Genomic DNA, 16,700 nt, shown 5'->3' with positions numbered 1-16,700 from the left:
ACGTAGTACTTAAAATAAGCTCACTAGTTGTTTTATTTGAAATCTCTATAGAGTAAATGGTTTATTACGATAGAAATTTATGCCAATAAAACGATAAATGGATTTGATTGATCAAAGTTCAGTTTGATGAAGCATTAATTGAAATGTTGTTCGCAAAGATCAGATAAATATAAATTTTTACTGTATATTAAGAACAGATCATTTGCTGAACGACGAAAAAGAACGTAAGCAATATAATTTCTACGTAAAGTTGTAAATAAAATATCTGTTAAATTATTTGTTTCACGAAGAGTTATATAAATAAGTATTTATATTTCTTCTGTATAATATGGGTCTTAAAAATATACTTCTCGTACCTTGAAGCACCATTAATATATATAGGACGAATTTAAAATTTGTGTTTCAAATTTACAAACTAAGTTCATTTGAGTTTTATTCAAAAAGAACTTCTCTTATTTATATGCTCGTCAATGTACATATCCTGTTACAATGAGAATAAGATTTCGCCTATAGGGGGTTAAATCCATATTCCCATCGACGAAAATCAATGAAATTGAATTTACCGGAAACAATGCTTCATATTGATTTCGTGTTCTTCCCACTGTACAGATCGAAATTGTCGTTTCGCTGGAAATCGAAGTTCATGAACACAAACCGACTGTTAATCATTCTTGTTACTCCACACATGCTCTCGCTTTTGGCGATCCATTGCCTCGAGCGTGAATTTTAATTGAGGCTTGCATTAACGTGGCTCCACAAAGTTCCGATTGTTATTAATTTCCAAAGGCAGTTTCAGTTTTGTTCTGGGATCTATTTGCTGACGCCGAGTATAGCCGAAAAGTTTCTGGAAACCCGATTCATTTGTATTATGAGAATTATTCTGATTCAATATTCAAACGCCCACTGCGCTCACTTCCGGTTTTCAGTCGCGATTCGTTGAAATTCTCCAACGAAATTCAGAATCTGTTCGACCGCTCGGGAAAAAGTCCCTCTGTTAAGGTAATTAGTTTTTCTAGACGATGAAGAAAAATGAAGTTTCGAAATAAAGTTTTGCGATGCTGCCGCCTGGAAACTTTATTCTTTGAATGATTAAGAGCTGCAGATGTAAGATTTATTCAGAAATGTTCTTTACTACTACTTTCCAATATGTAGGATTTTAATTAAGATTGTATGCATTTTTGTCATTTTTTTCAATGTAATCAGAATAAAAAGAAACCTAATTGGAAATTGATATTTTAATTTGAATATTAAAAATATTCCTACTTATTATTCACATATGTATTAGGTCCTTTGTGTATTGCGTTATCATTCTGTATTTTAGAAACGTAAATTTGTTTTGAATTTTTCTAGCGAATGACTGGATACATGGATATCCATCCATGTAATATCACGAATACTTGGAAAGTATACTTCAGATTAGCATGAAAAAAAAGAGTGTATCATCACTTTAATCTTTAGACTTTAGGTGCACGTGACCGATTGTGTCACTGGGAATGTCTGCAGAGTTTATACGAAAATACATGCGGAAGGTAATAGATGAATGAAATTGGGGGTGAGAGTTATTTCGCATTGTTAAGACATTTTGTGTTGTCCGGTTAGAAGTATTGTGCTGAACTGTATATTAACTACATACTTAAATATATTTCTAGAAATATTACAAAACATATTCATCTACATTAATCTATATACATTCAGGTGTTTATTAAGTATACAATTATTTTACGATGACACTTATTATTGTATTTATGCAAGATTAACTCTTGACCGTTATAGAAACATATTAATTTTGTGGTTAACAAGCTTTGAAGATATTTTAGTCGATTTTTAAATAATAATTAACTAACAAAGAATCGAAATACAGAACCTAAATTAAACTCTTTGGCTTATAATATTCTCTAAATTGTGTACCATTTGCTGACAAACACCATGTACACGATATTACACGACATTTCGTTCTACGAGCATTCCTCAGTTTGTTCACACCCCTAACGCGACAAAAAAGCAGCGACAGGAAGGTTAGGTCCGTTAATTCCTGGGCTAAAACAAAGCAAATGGCATAGATCTGCGAAAATGCTCCCGAAGTGTAGATCTCAAATATGCGACCAGGGATTGAGCGTAAAGCTTTGTTTTCCCTCTCCCTTTCTCTACTTCGAGCAATCCTCGTTGTCCTTAATTCCTTATCAAGCAGTAAGTGGAACTGATTAAACAGATTTTGTCCTCTGTCGTGGACGTTGAGCTCTGTTGAGGGTATTAAGTTGAATTACATTTGTAACAGTAGCCCGCGTCGCTTGGAAAATGCCACGCAGACGGAGAGGTTAATGGTGGGAGGCAAAAAAAGAAGGTCAAGGCGTCGATGCAGAATAGCGCGAATGAAAGAACCCTCCGTCTCGACGAGGATTAATTAAATTGTTTTTAAAGCAGCGTTCGAGCGGAGGGCCCTGTGAATATTAACGCTAATTAATTGCGCCGTTGGACTCTTGCTGCGGTATCAGTCGCGGATATACGACGATATTTAAAATTTAGTTCGAAAAATTTAGTTAAAAAAGAAGTTACCCGAACAGCTTATGTAATTCAAGTGGCGCTACAATTTTCTATCAGCAGAAAACTCTTATTTAAACTGCGATTCAATGCATATCATCAAGTAGAATTCTATTATAAATCTGCCGTAACCTAATTATAACCCTTCTGCATCCGAATAATATTACTCTGTTCAACAAACGAAAAGAATTCTAAAATATTAAAAATCTTGACATAATCGCATTTAGCATTAGTTCGATTCTTTCATATTTTGTTAAAATTTCAAGTTAACAATAAAATAATACAACTAGACAAAAAATGACTCAGAGGAAATATGAGATTTAACTTCAACAATTTAAATCGAAACTCAAATACATACATCAAATTCCATGGTCTTAACCTCTTCCAGAAAGGGGGAGGGAAAACAAAGGAAATAGAGGTTATCAGCAAGCGTGATCACCACCCACGTGGTAACCCTACGCGAGACGCCTCGTTGCCAAAACATCATGTTATAGGCCCGCAATTATCTCCAATCAAGATAACATGCCTAACGAAAGAGGACGAGATACCCACAAATTTCATCGGTCATTACCCATTCGTTAATAATATCTTGTGTCTTTCAGTGAACCGTACACGCACACGTGTTGCATTCGCCATTAAACGCCTTCGCGTACCTAATTGCAACGTCCTGGCTCGCGATTCCGCTGAAACGCTACACAGAATATCAGCAAACCTGTGCGCGTTTGTTTCGTCAGGCGGATAATACGAAAGTTCGCGTTTTGAAACGTTCAGAGGGGATGTCGGATTTAACCTACCCTTTTCCCCACAACCCCTATCCTTTCTCGCGGTGTCGCGCTCACAAGATTAGACGTGCTCTAATCAGATAATCTTATTCAACCCTTTTCCGCGGAATTATAGACAACGGAGCACGAGGCTGAATAATATTAGCAAACTCCATTCGAACTAGTTAAGAGGATGCCCTTTATTCCGATCCTCGAATAACCTTTGCTTCTTCGTGACCAGAATTTCTGACTGCTCGTGATGGAATGACTGATGACTTATGAGATTGTCTTCGGGTAGATTGAAGATGGCTCTGAATGATAGGAAGTCGTTTGGAATGGTTTTAAAGAGTTGAGGTTTGAAAGGTATTTTGAGATAGAATGCAGAAAATAATAAGTTTAACGGAGAGTGATTTTTAGAATAGGAAATAATAAATATAATATTATATATGTAGTATCGTGGACGAAAGGCCTAAGAAATGTCGGGCGAACTATGAACAATGTCGCGAGAGCCGAGGCGCCGTCGGGCCCATCAATGTGTCATCGGTCTTTTCAAGTGCATAGTTTCGTGGAAAAGACCTACGTGACTCTGGCCACGAGCGTCTGCAGAACACGTGTGCGGTGGGCCTAGGAAAAAGACAACAGAATGCGGCAACGGCCAGAGCGTTAGTCGAAAAGCAGAGAGTGCGAGTCGAGAAGCAGAGTGCGAGCTGAGCGGAGACAGAGGTTGCGAGTGGCGTTGCCGAGAGAGTGTGGATTGCGCTGTTTTCTGTGCGTTTGGCGTGAATAGTTCAGGTTGAACAACAATCGTCTTTTTCTGTCTGATTAACATCTCTATTGTCCACTCTTTGTAAACACATTATATCACGATATTACATATTTTTGGGGGCTCATCCGGGATTGGACAAGACAGAAAACGAAACGGTTTAACAGAGCTATTCGAGCTAGTTGTGAATTTACCGGTACGCGGTGCGGTAAAAGACGATATCGTTGACGGTTTAAGTTTGTGTAGTGTGAAAAATGGCAAACGTCGGGGACGAGCGATTGTCGGGTGAAGAGGGTTCGACGCTGGAGGAGCTGAGGAGTAAGCTCGCGCGAATGAACCTCCCTATATCGGGTGCGAGGTCAGTGCTGATTGCAAGGCTGAATCGGGCGGGTAGGGCTGGACAATCGTATCGTAAGGGATCGACAGGCGGTGAAGAGCTAACCGGTCAACGAGATTTCGAAAATGTACAGAGAGCTGAGCGTGATTGTAACGAAGATGAAGATGTTGAGAAAATGAATACGAAGGAGTTGAAGGAGCGCCTCGCTAGTTTGGGTTTAAAAACGACGGGAAGAAAAGTAGAATTACGCGTACGGCTACAAGCGGCCATGGATGGTAACGACGTATCGTCGGAAGAAGAAAGCGACGACGAAAGTGAGGATGAAGATGACAAGAAAAACGCAAGAGGATACAAGAGAGATACGCGAAGGGTGTATCAGGACCGTGACGAATGTTGTCGAAGGGCATGCGTTGGTTCGACACTGAGTTTTAGAGACGTCGAAGATGCATTAGAGTCGTTTAGTGGCGACAAAGGTGAAAATGTCGAACGATGGTTCGAGTCGTTCGAGGAAGTCGCTGATACGTGCATGTGGTCGGATGGGCAGAAGGCAGTCTACGCCAGGAAGCTGCTGAAGGGATCAGCGAAAATATTCGCGAGCTTCGAGTGTCATGCCAGGACTTGGCATGAGTTGAAGAGGGGGCTAGTGAAAGAATTTTCGAGGAAAGTCAACAGTAGGCAAGTACATCAGAAACTTGAAGAAACAAAAAAGGAGAGTGATGAAGCATGTTTGGCCTACATGTACCGCATGCTCGAAATAGCCAGCCATGTGGACATGGAGGAGGAAGCAAAGGTGGAATACATAGTGGATGGAATAATAGACGACGAGAACAATAAGGCTATATTGTACGGCGCTACGTCAATCAAAGAGTTGAGGAAGAGGTTAGTGATGTACGAAGAGCAGAAGAGTCGCAGAGCAAAGTCGATTGTGAAGCCGGCTAAAACCCAGAAGAACGGGAAGCCCAGTCAATCTGTAGATGCAATGAAGAAAAGAAGATGCTTCATTTGCGATAGTGAGGATCATCTAAGTGTTAAGTGTCCGGAGAGGGGAGAAGGTGTTAGGTGTTTCGAGTGCAGCGGATTTGGACATATTGCAGCGAGGTGTACGGCACGACCGAAAGAGACTTGCGTAGTGTCAAGATCCGAAAAAGGGAAGTATGTGAAAGAAGTGGCGATAGATGACTGTAGGTTTGTGGCATTAGTGGATACGGGTAGTGATCTCACGTTCATCCGATCAGACGAGTATGCGAGGTTAGGGTCACCACCGCTAGGTAAATGCAAGTTTAAGTTCGACGGTTTTGGTTCCGCTGGCAATGAGACCTGGGGTGAATTCACTAAGGTAATGACGGTTGATGGGTGTAAACTGCCAATCACTTTGCACGTTGTTTCAAACAAAATATTGACGAAGCACGGCCTGTTGTTAGGCACTGATTTTCTGGATCAGGTAGAGTTACGGGTTAAACGGGGCGAAGTGACTTTCTTGCGGCTTGACGAACGGACTAACAAAGACGTGTCGGATGTGTTTAGAATTAACGTAGTAGAACAGACTGACGAAACAGACCTAACACACGTACAGGAACCGCATTATCGTGAAGCGATTCAGGATATTATTAAAGGGTATAGGCCGGAGAAGAAGAGAGACGTCGGGATAACCGCGAAAATAGTTCTGAAAAGCGACAAACCGGTAGCGCGAAGACCGCGAAGACTGGCGCCGAGGGGGAACGGGCAGCATGTCGACCAGGTTCAGAAATACCTGAATTCCACCGTAAACAGAAGCACAGGGAAGACTCCTTTCCAGCTACTGGTCGGGGTCGAAATGCAAGTCAGGGAAGAGGCGAAGATTAGAAAGCTGATCGACGAAGAGTGGGCCGCGAGGTTTGAAGAACAACGTCGCGAGCTACGTGAGGACGCGAAGAAGAAGATCGCCGCAACTCAAGAGGAGAATCGTCGAAGTTACAAGAAAAGAAGAAAGCGTGCGAAGCAGTACCGAAGGAAGGACCCGCACACACCTCGATTTTATGAAACCTTGGGTCCTAAACGCCGAAAGTGACGCATCTGATGACAGCGAGATAGAAGGCAACATCTGAGGGCAGATGTTATTGCAGGATGGCCGAGTGTAGTATCGTGGACGAAAGGCCTAAGAAATATCGGGCGAACTATGAACAATGTCGCGAGAGCCGAGGCGCCATCGGGCCCATCGATGTGTCATCGGTCTTTTCAAGTGCATAGTTTCGTGGAAAAGACCTACGTGACCCTGGCCACGAGCGCCTGCAGAACACGTGTGCGGTGGGCCTAGGAAAAAGGCAACAGAATGCGGCAACGGCCAGAGAGTTAGTCGAAAAGCAGAGTGCGAGTCGAAAAGCAGAGTGCGAGTCGAGAAGCAGAGTGCGAGCTGAGCGGAGACAGAGGTTGCGAGTGGCGTTGCCGAGAGAGTGTGGATTGCGCTGTTTTCTGTGCGTTTGGCGTGAATAGTTCAGGTTGAACAACAATCGTCTTTTTCTGTCTGATTAACATCTCTATTGTCCACTCTTTGTAAACACATTATATCACGATATTACATATATATATATGTCGGGTTTACATTAGAATTAGGGTTAGGGGCGTGAAACGAATCTTCGTTTGGGTTACACGTTGTCGTTATGCAATGGAGAAGACATTGACTAGTGCAAATACGATTATTATAGAATCGGACAAGTAACCGCGGTAGTTAGGTGCTCGAGATACTAATGACAATGATCCTAGGTTCAATAACGAATCCGCGGTCAACGGGATGACAACAGAACGTACTCACAAAGTCTAAGTCTGAGAATAATCACTGATCGCGAAGGCGTTACTCTTGGATCGATGAGATCGCGAGCGAGAATGCCTTTCCCGTCCCGATGATGCCACACAGGAAAACTATAACGGGGTGTGTCTAAGGATACGAGATCATCGGATTCGTCGAGAAAAGCCTTCGTTCAGAAAGTGTTGCTGCTAATTGGTTAATCTCCATATCGGTGGTTAGAAAAGGATGCTAGCCGCCCTCGAGGGAAAGTTGCTAGTGGGAGACGCCGCTCGTTGAAAAATATGTCTCCCCTATCTTCCCGTAGTTGGGACAAAGACTGTTTGTCTGTTAGAAGGACTTTAGTTAACTAAACCTTAAGATTTATGACGGGCCCTCGGGCTAGCCGAACATGTACTGCGGAGACGCATCGACATCTGGCAATCATCTTACTCGAAGAATAGGGTCTGCACGTGGCGAGCCACGGGACAGAAACCGTTGGAATGTTTACTGTCGCGTGTCGCCACAAATATTTCTTTTAAGGAGAGCTATAGAATTACTTCATACCTTTGTTAGGCAAAGCGTTCATCCCGTGACCGCGGCTACGTTCGGCGACTGACTGTCACCTCGAACCCAAGCTCATTATCACAATTCTCGAATAATTACATCGGTACTCTACTTGGGATACATAATTCGTAACGGAGAAGTCCGCCCAAACCCGGGTAAAATACAAGCCTTGAGTTCTCTACCTGCACCGTCGACCGTCACACAACTTAGGCAATTCATAGGTTTGGCCTCTTATTTCCGAAGCTTTATTCCCAAATTTTCACAAGTAATGAAACCCCTGTACGCACTTACCTCGAGTAACAAGAATATACCTTGGACGGATAGGCACGAACAGATAAGACAAAAGGTAATTTCCGTTCTGACTGACGCGCCGGTGCTAATGATATTTGATCCCAATTACCCCATAGAATTACATACGGACGCTAGCTCGGAAGGATATGGAGCCATCCTAATGCACAGGGTCGAAGGGAAAAGTCGAGTAGTGGAGTATTACAGCAAAAGGACTAGCCCTGCGGAATCTAGGTATCATTCCTACGAATTGGAAACGTTAGCAGTTGTAAACGCCGTCAAGCACTTCCGTCATTATTTACACGGACGAGAATTCCTCGTTGTCACCGATTGCAACTCCCTTAAAGCATCCAGTAGTAAGGTACACTTGAACGACAGGGTTTACAGATGGTGGGCTTACCTGCAAACTTTTACCTTTGACATTAGGTACCGGGAAGGTAAACGGATGGCCCACGTAGATTTCTTTTCGCGAAATCCCGTAGACTTGGATCGCAGTACGTTCAGCAAAATCGTAGAGAAAGAAATTAACCTAACCGAAATCTCCGACGATTGGCTACTGGCGGAACAACGTCGCGACCCACAAATTTCCGAGATCGTCGACAAATTACAGAACGAAGGGCTCGCGGAAGACGTCGCGAATACGTATGAGTTACGGTCCGGCACCCTTCATCGTAAAATACAGAGAAAAGGTAGAACTCTCTGCCTGCCCATCGTTCCGAGAGGATTTAGGTGGTCTGTTATTAACCATGTGCACCAGTCCATTATGCACTTAGGTTGGGATAAAACGCTTGAGAAACTGTACGAGTATTACTGGTTCGAAGGAATGGCGAAGTATGTTCGCAAATTCGTAGAGAACTGTCATGCTTGTCGAGTTTCAAAGGCGAGTTCGGGTAGAGTACAAGCCGAACTACACCCCATACCTAAGACCAGTATACCTTGGCATACGGTTCATATGGACATAACGGGCAAACTAAGCGGTAAAAACGATTCGAAGGAATACGTCATTGTGTTGGTCGACGCCTTCACCAAGTTCGTATACTTGCACCATACCCGTAAGTTAGACTCCATTAACACCATTAAAGCGCTTAAGTCCGCTATATTTTTGTTCGGCAGTCCCTGCCGGATAATAGCGGATCAGGGAAGATGTTTTACGGGCAAAGAATTTCGAGACTTTTGTCAAGATAAACACATTAAACTCCATTTAATTGCGACCGGAGCTAGTAGGGCCAACGGGCAGGTAGAGCGTATTATGAGTACGCTAAAAAACATGTTCACAACAATAGAAACCACCGGGCGGTCCTGGCAGGACGCGATCGGGGAAATACAACTGGCCTTAAATTGTACCACCAACCGCGTGACTAAGTCAAGCCCGTTGGAACTACTAATCGGTAAAACAGCGAGACCCTACGGCTTATCCCTACCCGACAGTATCGAAGAAAGAGAGGTAAATATCTCCCATGTAAGACAGCAGGCGATAAAGAATATAGAAGCAAGCGCCAAATACGATAAGGATAGGTTCGACAAAAACAAAGCTAAAATAGTTAGGTTCAACCTTGGCGATTTCGTGTTACGTAAAAACGAGGAAAGAAACCAGACGAAGTTAGATCCGAAATTCAGGGGTCCATTCGTAATAGCCGAGATTTTGGAAGGAGATAGATATACCCTAAAAACCTTAGACGGCAAACGATCATATAAGGACAGACACGACAGACTGAGAAAAATGCCAGAAGGTTGCGTCCCTGCTGAGTTAGACGTCTGCGGTGATGACAACGGCGGTGATAATAACGATGCAAGTACACTGACCTCAGAGGATCATTAACACTGCGTTGTGGTCATAGTAGTACACCGAGTGGTTTTATGTACTTTTTGTTGTAACCCGTTGAGAGGGTTGATGTGTTTTTGTTGTAACCCGTTGAGAGGGTTGATGTGTTTTTGTTGTAACCCGTTGAGAGGGTTGATGTGTTTTTGTTGTAACCCGTTGAGAGGGTTGATGTGTTTTTGTTGTAACCCGTTGAGAGGGTTGATGTGTTTTTGTTGTAACCCGTTGAGAGGGTTGATGTGTTTTTGTTGTAACCCGTTGAGAGGGTTGATGTGTTTTTGTTGTAACCCGTTGAGTGGGTTGATGTACTTTTTGTTGTAACCCGTTGAGTGGGGTTACGTGCTTTTGTTGTAACCCGTTGAGTGGGCTTACGTGCTTTCTGGGTGTAATGCACCCAACGTGGCAATATGATCCAACAAACTGAGGTTCACCGGTGTACGAAATCGAAAATGATCTGTTGTGTCATTACGGTCTGACTGGCGACTCACAGAACGCACCTAACACTTTGAATACAAATTATAACATTACAAATTCCTATTCTCTTTTATTTTTCCGTTGTCAAACCTCCGAACGAAACTTTGTTGTTGCACTGGACCCTTGACTTACTTGGACATTTAGCTAAATCGCAAATAATGTCAGTTGTATCGAATCTAATGTAAGAAATACGATATTTTAGTTACACACGAGGACGTGTGATAGTCAGGATGGCCGTGTCGGAGATGAAAGAACACCGGAGCCTTTGGAATTTTGGATAACCCCGCAACATTGTAACCTAGAGTCTACTATAGCTGTAATTGAACAATTGTAGTTATTCAACCCGATTGTAATTATTCGAGAATTGTGATAATGAGCTTGGGCTCGAGGCGACAGTCAGTCGCCGAACGTAGCCGCGGTCACGGGATGAACGCTTTGCCTGACAGAGGTATGAAGTAATTCTATAGCTCTCCTTAAAAGAAATATTTGTGGCGACACGCGACAGTAAACATTCCAACGGTTTCTGTCCCGTGGCTCGCCACGTGCAGACCCTATTCTTCGAGTAAGATGATTGCCAGATGTCGATGCGTCTCCGCAGTACATGTTCGGCTAGCCCGAGGGCCCGTCATAAATCTTAAGGTTTAGTTAACTAAAGTCCTTCTAACAGACAAACAGTTTTTGGCCCAACTACGGGAAGATAGGGGAGACATATTTTTCAACGAGCGGCGTCTCCCACTAGCAACTTTCCCTCGAGGGCGGCTAGCATCCTTTTCTAACCACCGATATGGAGATTAACCAATTAGCAGCAACACTTTCTGAACGAAGGCTTTTCTCGACGAATCCGATGATCTCGTATCCTTAGACACACCCCGTTATAGTTTTCCTGTGTGGCATCATTGGGACGGGAAAGGCATTCTCGCTCGCGATCTCATCGATCCAAGAGTAACGCCTTCGCGATCAGTGATCATTCTCAGACTTAGACTTTGTGAGTACGTTCTGTTGTCATCCCGTTGACCGCGGATTCGTTATTGAGCCCGAGAGCATCGTCACTAGTGTCGCGAGTGCCGAACCGCCGTGATCAATTGTTAAGACTGTAATAATTCTATCATTGTAATAAACTACGCCTGTGTGTACCGTATCAATGGCTAATCCTCGAGAAGATTCATTTGACGCCCACAACCCCATTCCCAGTGCTGACCCGACATATATATAATAACATATATATAATAATATATAATAATATATATAATATATATATAATAATATATATAATATATATATAATGTATATATATATATTATATATATATATGTTGTTTGAGATAAAGAAGATAAAGAAGATAGTATTCATTCTTGTCAGGATCTCTGAGTGTCTATCAAAAAATGTGCAAGATTATGAAATAATAGATATAGTATTGAAATTATGTGAAATTATGATATTTTCATCGACGATACAATAATCTTAACTGTAATAGTCTAATTTTTAAGTTATCTTATTAGTTGAGCTAGTTTTATGATTACATATTTCTAACTATCGTTTGTAAAGATACCTATCTGATGCTGTTTTGTAATATTTCAACATTAAACATTAGTCTCAGATACTACATAAATTTCCACTGGTAAGAAGCGACCGTTAAATATTTAGTCCTCAATAAAGCAGGTGAGGTTTACTAGATGCTATCGTACATAAGATGCTTTTAGTTTTAAGAAGCATACTTTAAGAGTCTATAACAGCATCTAAGTTAGGAAGGGAAGTCTTGTAAATTATCATATAGTAGTACTTTTGTATCATTATCAAAATTCGATACTATGAAAACAAAATTTATAGAACCTAATAAATAAGCGCTCTGTTACGTAAAATGCATAATAAACTAAATAACATTTCAATAAAATAAATACATAGTCTATTGTAATAATTTTTCGACCAGTTAATGCCTACTAATTTATCCAAAAGAAGAAATAATTATCCCATATCGAAACAAAAAACCACTTTTTACCAATGCGATCCTACTTTAGTGATCGCTGAGTCAATCGAATCGGAAGACACGAGTTCCGCAGCAAATGAATAATATATCAGCAGCTACATACACGAGAATGCAATTACATTTGGTTTAGAGAAGAACGGTGTCTCTTTCACCCGACACAACGACGAGCTGATGGCAACACGAGAACTATCTTAGCTGAGAGGGGAAATGCTCGCGAGACGAGCTACGGATCGCTGAGGCTTCATCGAAGAACGTTGAGTGAATTTGTTCGAAATCGCTCTACTCGCGACGTATGGACGCTTTACGCGGATAGAGGGCCGATTTTAGAAAGGAATTCGAAACTTTCGTGAACACGTCCCTTGACTTAGCTAAGAAAATAAAGGCTGACAGAACAGCTGCGAGATTTATTAAGACGAGCGAATTCGTCGTTGTGAAGAGAGCGCACTTTATTTTCACAGTGATGAAAAATTGCGTCGTTGGAAGGCTGCATGAACGATTCAGGAACGAAGATGCGAAAGGAAGAGAGAAAGAAAACGTGCTGCTTCCTGGATACGTTGTTCCGAGGAAATTCCTCGGCGCTCCAGGAGTGGGTGAATAAATAGATAAAAAAGAAGGCTGGAACTTTGATAAATAGCAGACGATGAAATACGAGAAAATAAGTACAATTTCATTCCTTCCCGCGATGATTTTGGAAAATTTGCATAGATGGAGAAATCACGGAGATCTTTTAAGAGTTATGAGAAAATAATAAGATACTTCATAATATAGATAATAAGAGCTTAATTATAGATAATTATAGATAATAAGCATAATAAGAGATTCATAAATAATAAAGTTTGAGTCAAAGTTTATTTGATTTGATTGGTTACTGTGACAGGAAGAATTAAGAAGAATTGAAATTATGATATATTTGAATATCAAACTGCAATTGTTGATAATAAATTACGTTTAATATAATATCATTGCAGGAATTAATTCAATTATAATTCATAATTATTTTCCCTGAAAATTAATCCACGATAATTTACTATATATATTCTAACTAGTAGAATGTAATGTAGAATATATTATATATTCTACATTAACAATATTGTTTTTGTTTACTATTTCGCTCTTGGTCCTTAATAGATTAAACGTAACTTCAACTTGTCTGTAAAATATTTTACTTCATCCCCTTTTTTCCTATTTAAATCTTAATAAAATATAACTTTCACCTTCTAATAATTTGATCAAGAATCATCTCGATTAAATATCAACCAATAAATAGTGCAAAGAAAAGAAAAATGAACGCGTATCTTATCGCATTAAATGTATGTATACCATACAGAAATTCAATACGAGATAGTTGGGAGGTTGAAGAGAAACGAGAAACGTCATCATAAGTCATCCCGTCGATGAGACCTTGGAGAACGTCCAAAAAGAGGCACACACGCGGATAAGGAATAATAACGCGATAAGCGAAACGAGTGTCGCTGCGGAACGATTTTTCAGCGGGAGATTAAATGGATTAGGTCCCTTCCTGTGACATTTTCAACGGATTTATGTCTCATTTCCACTAGCAGTTGTTGATATGAATGCAAACGCTCATCCTAAGAATCCAAGAAGAATTTTGAACTCTTTCGATTTATTCACACTTCTTGAATCGTGTCGAAGTAATTTCAATTAAGGAAATTGTTAAACGTGAAATATTAAATGAACAAGTAATTTGATGAATGGTAGAAAAATCTTGTTTGATATTTTTATATAATAATTACGCGTATAACGTGAGAACATTCATTAAGCTTCATTGATTATCTACTTTTATCTTTGATTATGTCTTTTGTTGGTAGAATTTATCATTTTAATTTTATGTTGTTTTTATATATTTGTAGAATTTATATTAAATTATTGTCCAAATTATTTATAATCTTTTTCTATTACTATGTTTCGTATTCTTACTTCGTTTGTTAAATAAAACAAAAATAAAAAATAAATTTCGTCCGTAATCCTGCATATATTTTCACTATGTCAAACTCTGCTTTGACTTTTAACGAACTAGAATGGGAATACATAGCATAGAACATTTTTAAACTTGAAGCACTTCTCCCGTCGTCGGTGAAAAATCCAAGGAAATGTAAACTTTTTAAGGAACGTTGAAAAGGAAAACGCGACTAAAACTCAAGTGAACCAGGAACCTCGACAAACTGATTCAATTCGGCTTGAGGGTAACCTCGTTTCCCAATGCAGGAAATGGCAAATATACAATCATGCCATGCTACAATTCTCCTATTAGTTTCGACAACGAGCAAACACGCTGTTTGTAATGCGATAGAACATCGTCGAATACAATGGAAATAGCGAAAAGTTCGCGAAGGAATTTTGCCTCATTTCTTTATCGTGAAGTTTTTATAAAATACAAATATAAATTATAAAAATTCATAGTTTATTCTTTGTTGATGTTATCGCAATACAAATATAGTTACGAACAAATCTTATATACATATATTGACTACCGTTGTGACACTTCGATTATAATATATTGAATATATTATAATATATTATATATAACGAATATATTATAATATATAGCGAACATCACGGCATTATCAAAAATATAAGCAAATTCGAGTATATAATCTCAGCAGGAAGGGTTAACAAGTATGAAATGCAAGTGTATAGTCGAAAAGGAGGATCTAGGGCCAACTTAACACCATAACATGGCCGTGGTATTTCCGACAGTTTCTCGGCGTTAACCAGAAGCGACTCCAACTGTCAGCCGTAATACCGTTGCCGACAGATCGTTTGATGCAGGAAAATTACATATTACAGCTGCACCGCAATAAGCAATTTGCCTGGTGAAACGCGTATTTCCAACGTACTTTGCTCTAGCAGACCAAGCCAGGACCGCAACCCACTTAGAAACACGCACAAAGCGCTAATGTACAACATGCTGACTGATGCTTCACGGGATACTGTTTGTTTTTCCTATGACGATGTTCTTTTTACAAGCTCAAACCATAAATCTATCGAGTATCAGTGTAAATTTTACATGAATCGACAATGGTTCAGGAAGCTTAAGATTGCGAGGCATTGAAGAATTTTGAAAACAATGGGCGCTTTTCTGAGCACATAGTTGGGTGGATATTGAATTGTTACTTCAGTCGCTCAGAAGCCATGCTGGTTCATTCGATAAATTAAAATGCATAGAAGGATAAGATTTACAACTATTATTTTGTAAAATTTTCCTTGGAAGCTTTAGATTTATGAAAATAAGATTTTTTTTCTTCAAACGTTCAAATACACTAATTATATACCTGGATAGTGTGAAATTTATGACCTTATAAAAAATGGACCAGACTTCAAAACTATTTTATATAACGATACAGAAATATTTGATAAACATTATAGATCCAGTAGACTAGGTAATTTTTTGCCGGACATCGTATTATATAATTTTGCTAGTGTACTTTAAGAAAGATACAATTAGACCTATACAAACCTATACAAACCTCGAAAATTTCATACAACGATACACCCATATTTTACGAATAAAGTATCCTGTCAGTAGTCTAGGTAATTTTTGATCAGACCTCATATTATGCATCAGATATGACACTTGTGTTAGTGTACCACAAAAAAAACATAATTGGAGGTAAAAATCCAAACCTCAAAACTCTTTCATACACTAATGCACACTCCAGATCGCGCAGTATATTATGGTTGGAAGATGAAGAAACTTTATAGAGGCTGTTTTCCAATATCCTATTAATACTCGCGAGAATATAAGTCTCTGGAGCGGAGGGTGATAAACATTCTGTAAACGGATTAACAAGTAAATCCGCGAGTTTCTAGATGAAATATGCAAACTCGTATAAACAGTTCTCTCGGCCAATTCGTTTGGAATATGGTGAAATTCCTGCGGAATAACCGAATTGCGTAATGGATGCGGTCTATCGCGTGCAATTAAAGTTCAATGTGTCCCATGCAACAAGCGTATGGAATTCGATTTTGAATTCTTCGCGCGCGAAACATTCCCATACATCAGAAGTGAAATGATGAACGCGCCAAACTCGAAGCGAGCGGTATTAAAACGTTTCGCACCGCGAAAGCTCGAAGCGACGACCCGTCGAAACGAGATGGTGAAACAAGGCGCGACTGCATGGACTTTAACAGAGTTGTCTTTGTTCCGCGTCAATGTTACGCGCTTGGGATACGACTTGCCAATTAACTATTCCAATGAAAAAAACCACCGCGGCTGCGGTCTATAATGACGCAGTGTATCGTGGAAAACGATGTCTGGACTTTTGTGAGGGACACGATGCTTCTTCTGTTTGACCGCTTCGCTTAATTGCAACCTCTGTCGTAGTAAATGTATATAGTTGCTTGTGTTATTGAAACCGTAGTTTCTCACTTGATATCTCCATTCTCGGTT

At 40.2% G+C, this 16,700-nt stretch overlaps 2 protein-coding genes across 7 annotated transcripts in view; one reads left to right on the top strand and one right to left on the bottom strand.

Moving 5' to 3' along the window:
• LOC126869325 (protein eva-1) overlaps window positions 1-16,700 on the bottom strand; it is a 324,775-nt gene that overhangs the window by 152,596 nt on the left and 155,479 nt on the right. The window lies entirely within an intron of this gene.
• The window catches only part of LOC126869322 (uncharacterized), a 173,033-nt gene that overhangs the window by 105,237 nt on the left and 51,096 nt on the right, over window positions 1-16,700 (top strand). Inside the window, exon 2 of one of the 3 annotated variants that reach the window (XM_050625704.1) lies at window positions 4,023-6,624. In XM_050625704.1, coding sequence (XP_050481661.1) covers window positions 4,317-6,446 — 2,130 coding nt within the window. In that variant the 5' untranslated portion in view covers window positions 4,023-4,316 and the 3' untranslated portion in view covers window positions 6,447-6,624. Of the gene's footprint in view, window positions 1-3,981; window positions 6,625-16,700 lie in introns of all 3 variants that reach the window. The other 2 variants (XM_050625706.1, XM_050625705.1) reach the window with 2 other exon arrangements.

Source organism: Bombus huntii, chromosome 9 (genome assembly GCF_024542735.1).
Source record: "Bombus huntii isolate Logan2020A chromosome 9, iyBomHunt1.1, whole genome shotgun sequence".
Lineage (NCBI taxonomy): Eukaryota > Metazoa > Arthropoda > Insecta > Hymenoptera > Apidae > Bombus > Bombus huntii.
Note: the sequence above shows the minus strand (reverse complement) of the source record. Positions and strands in the feature narration are given on the sequence as shown.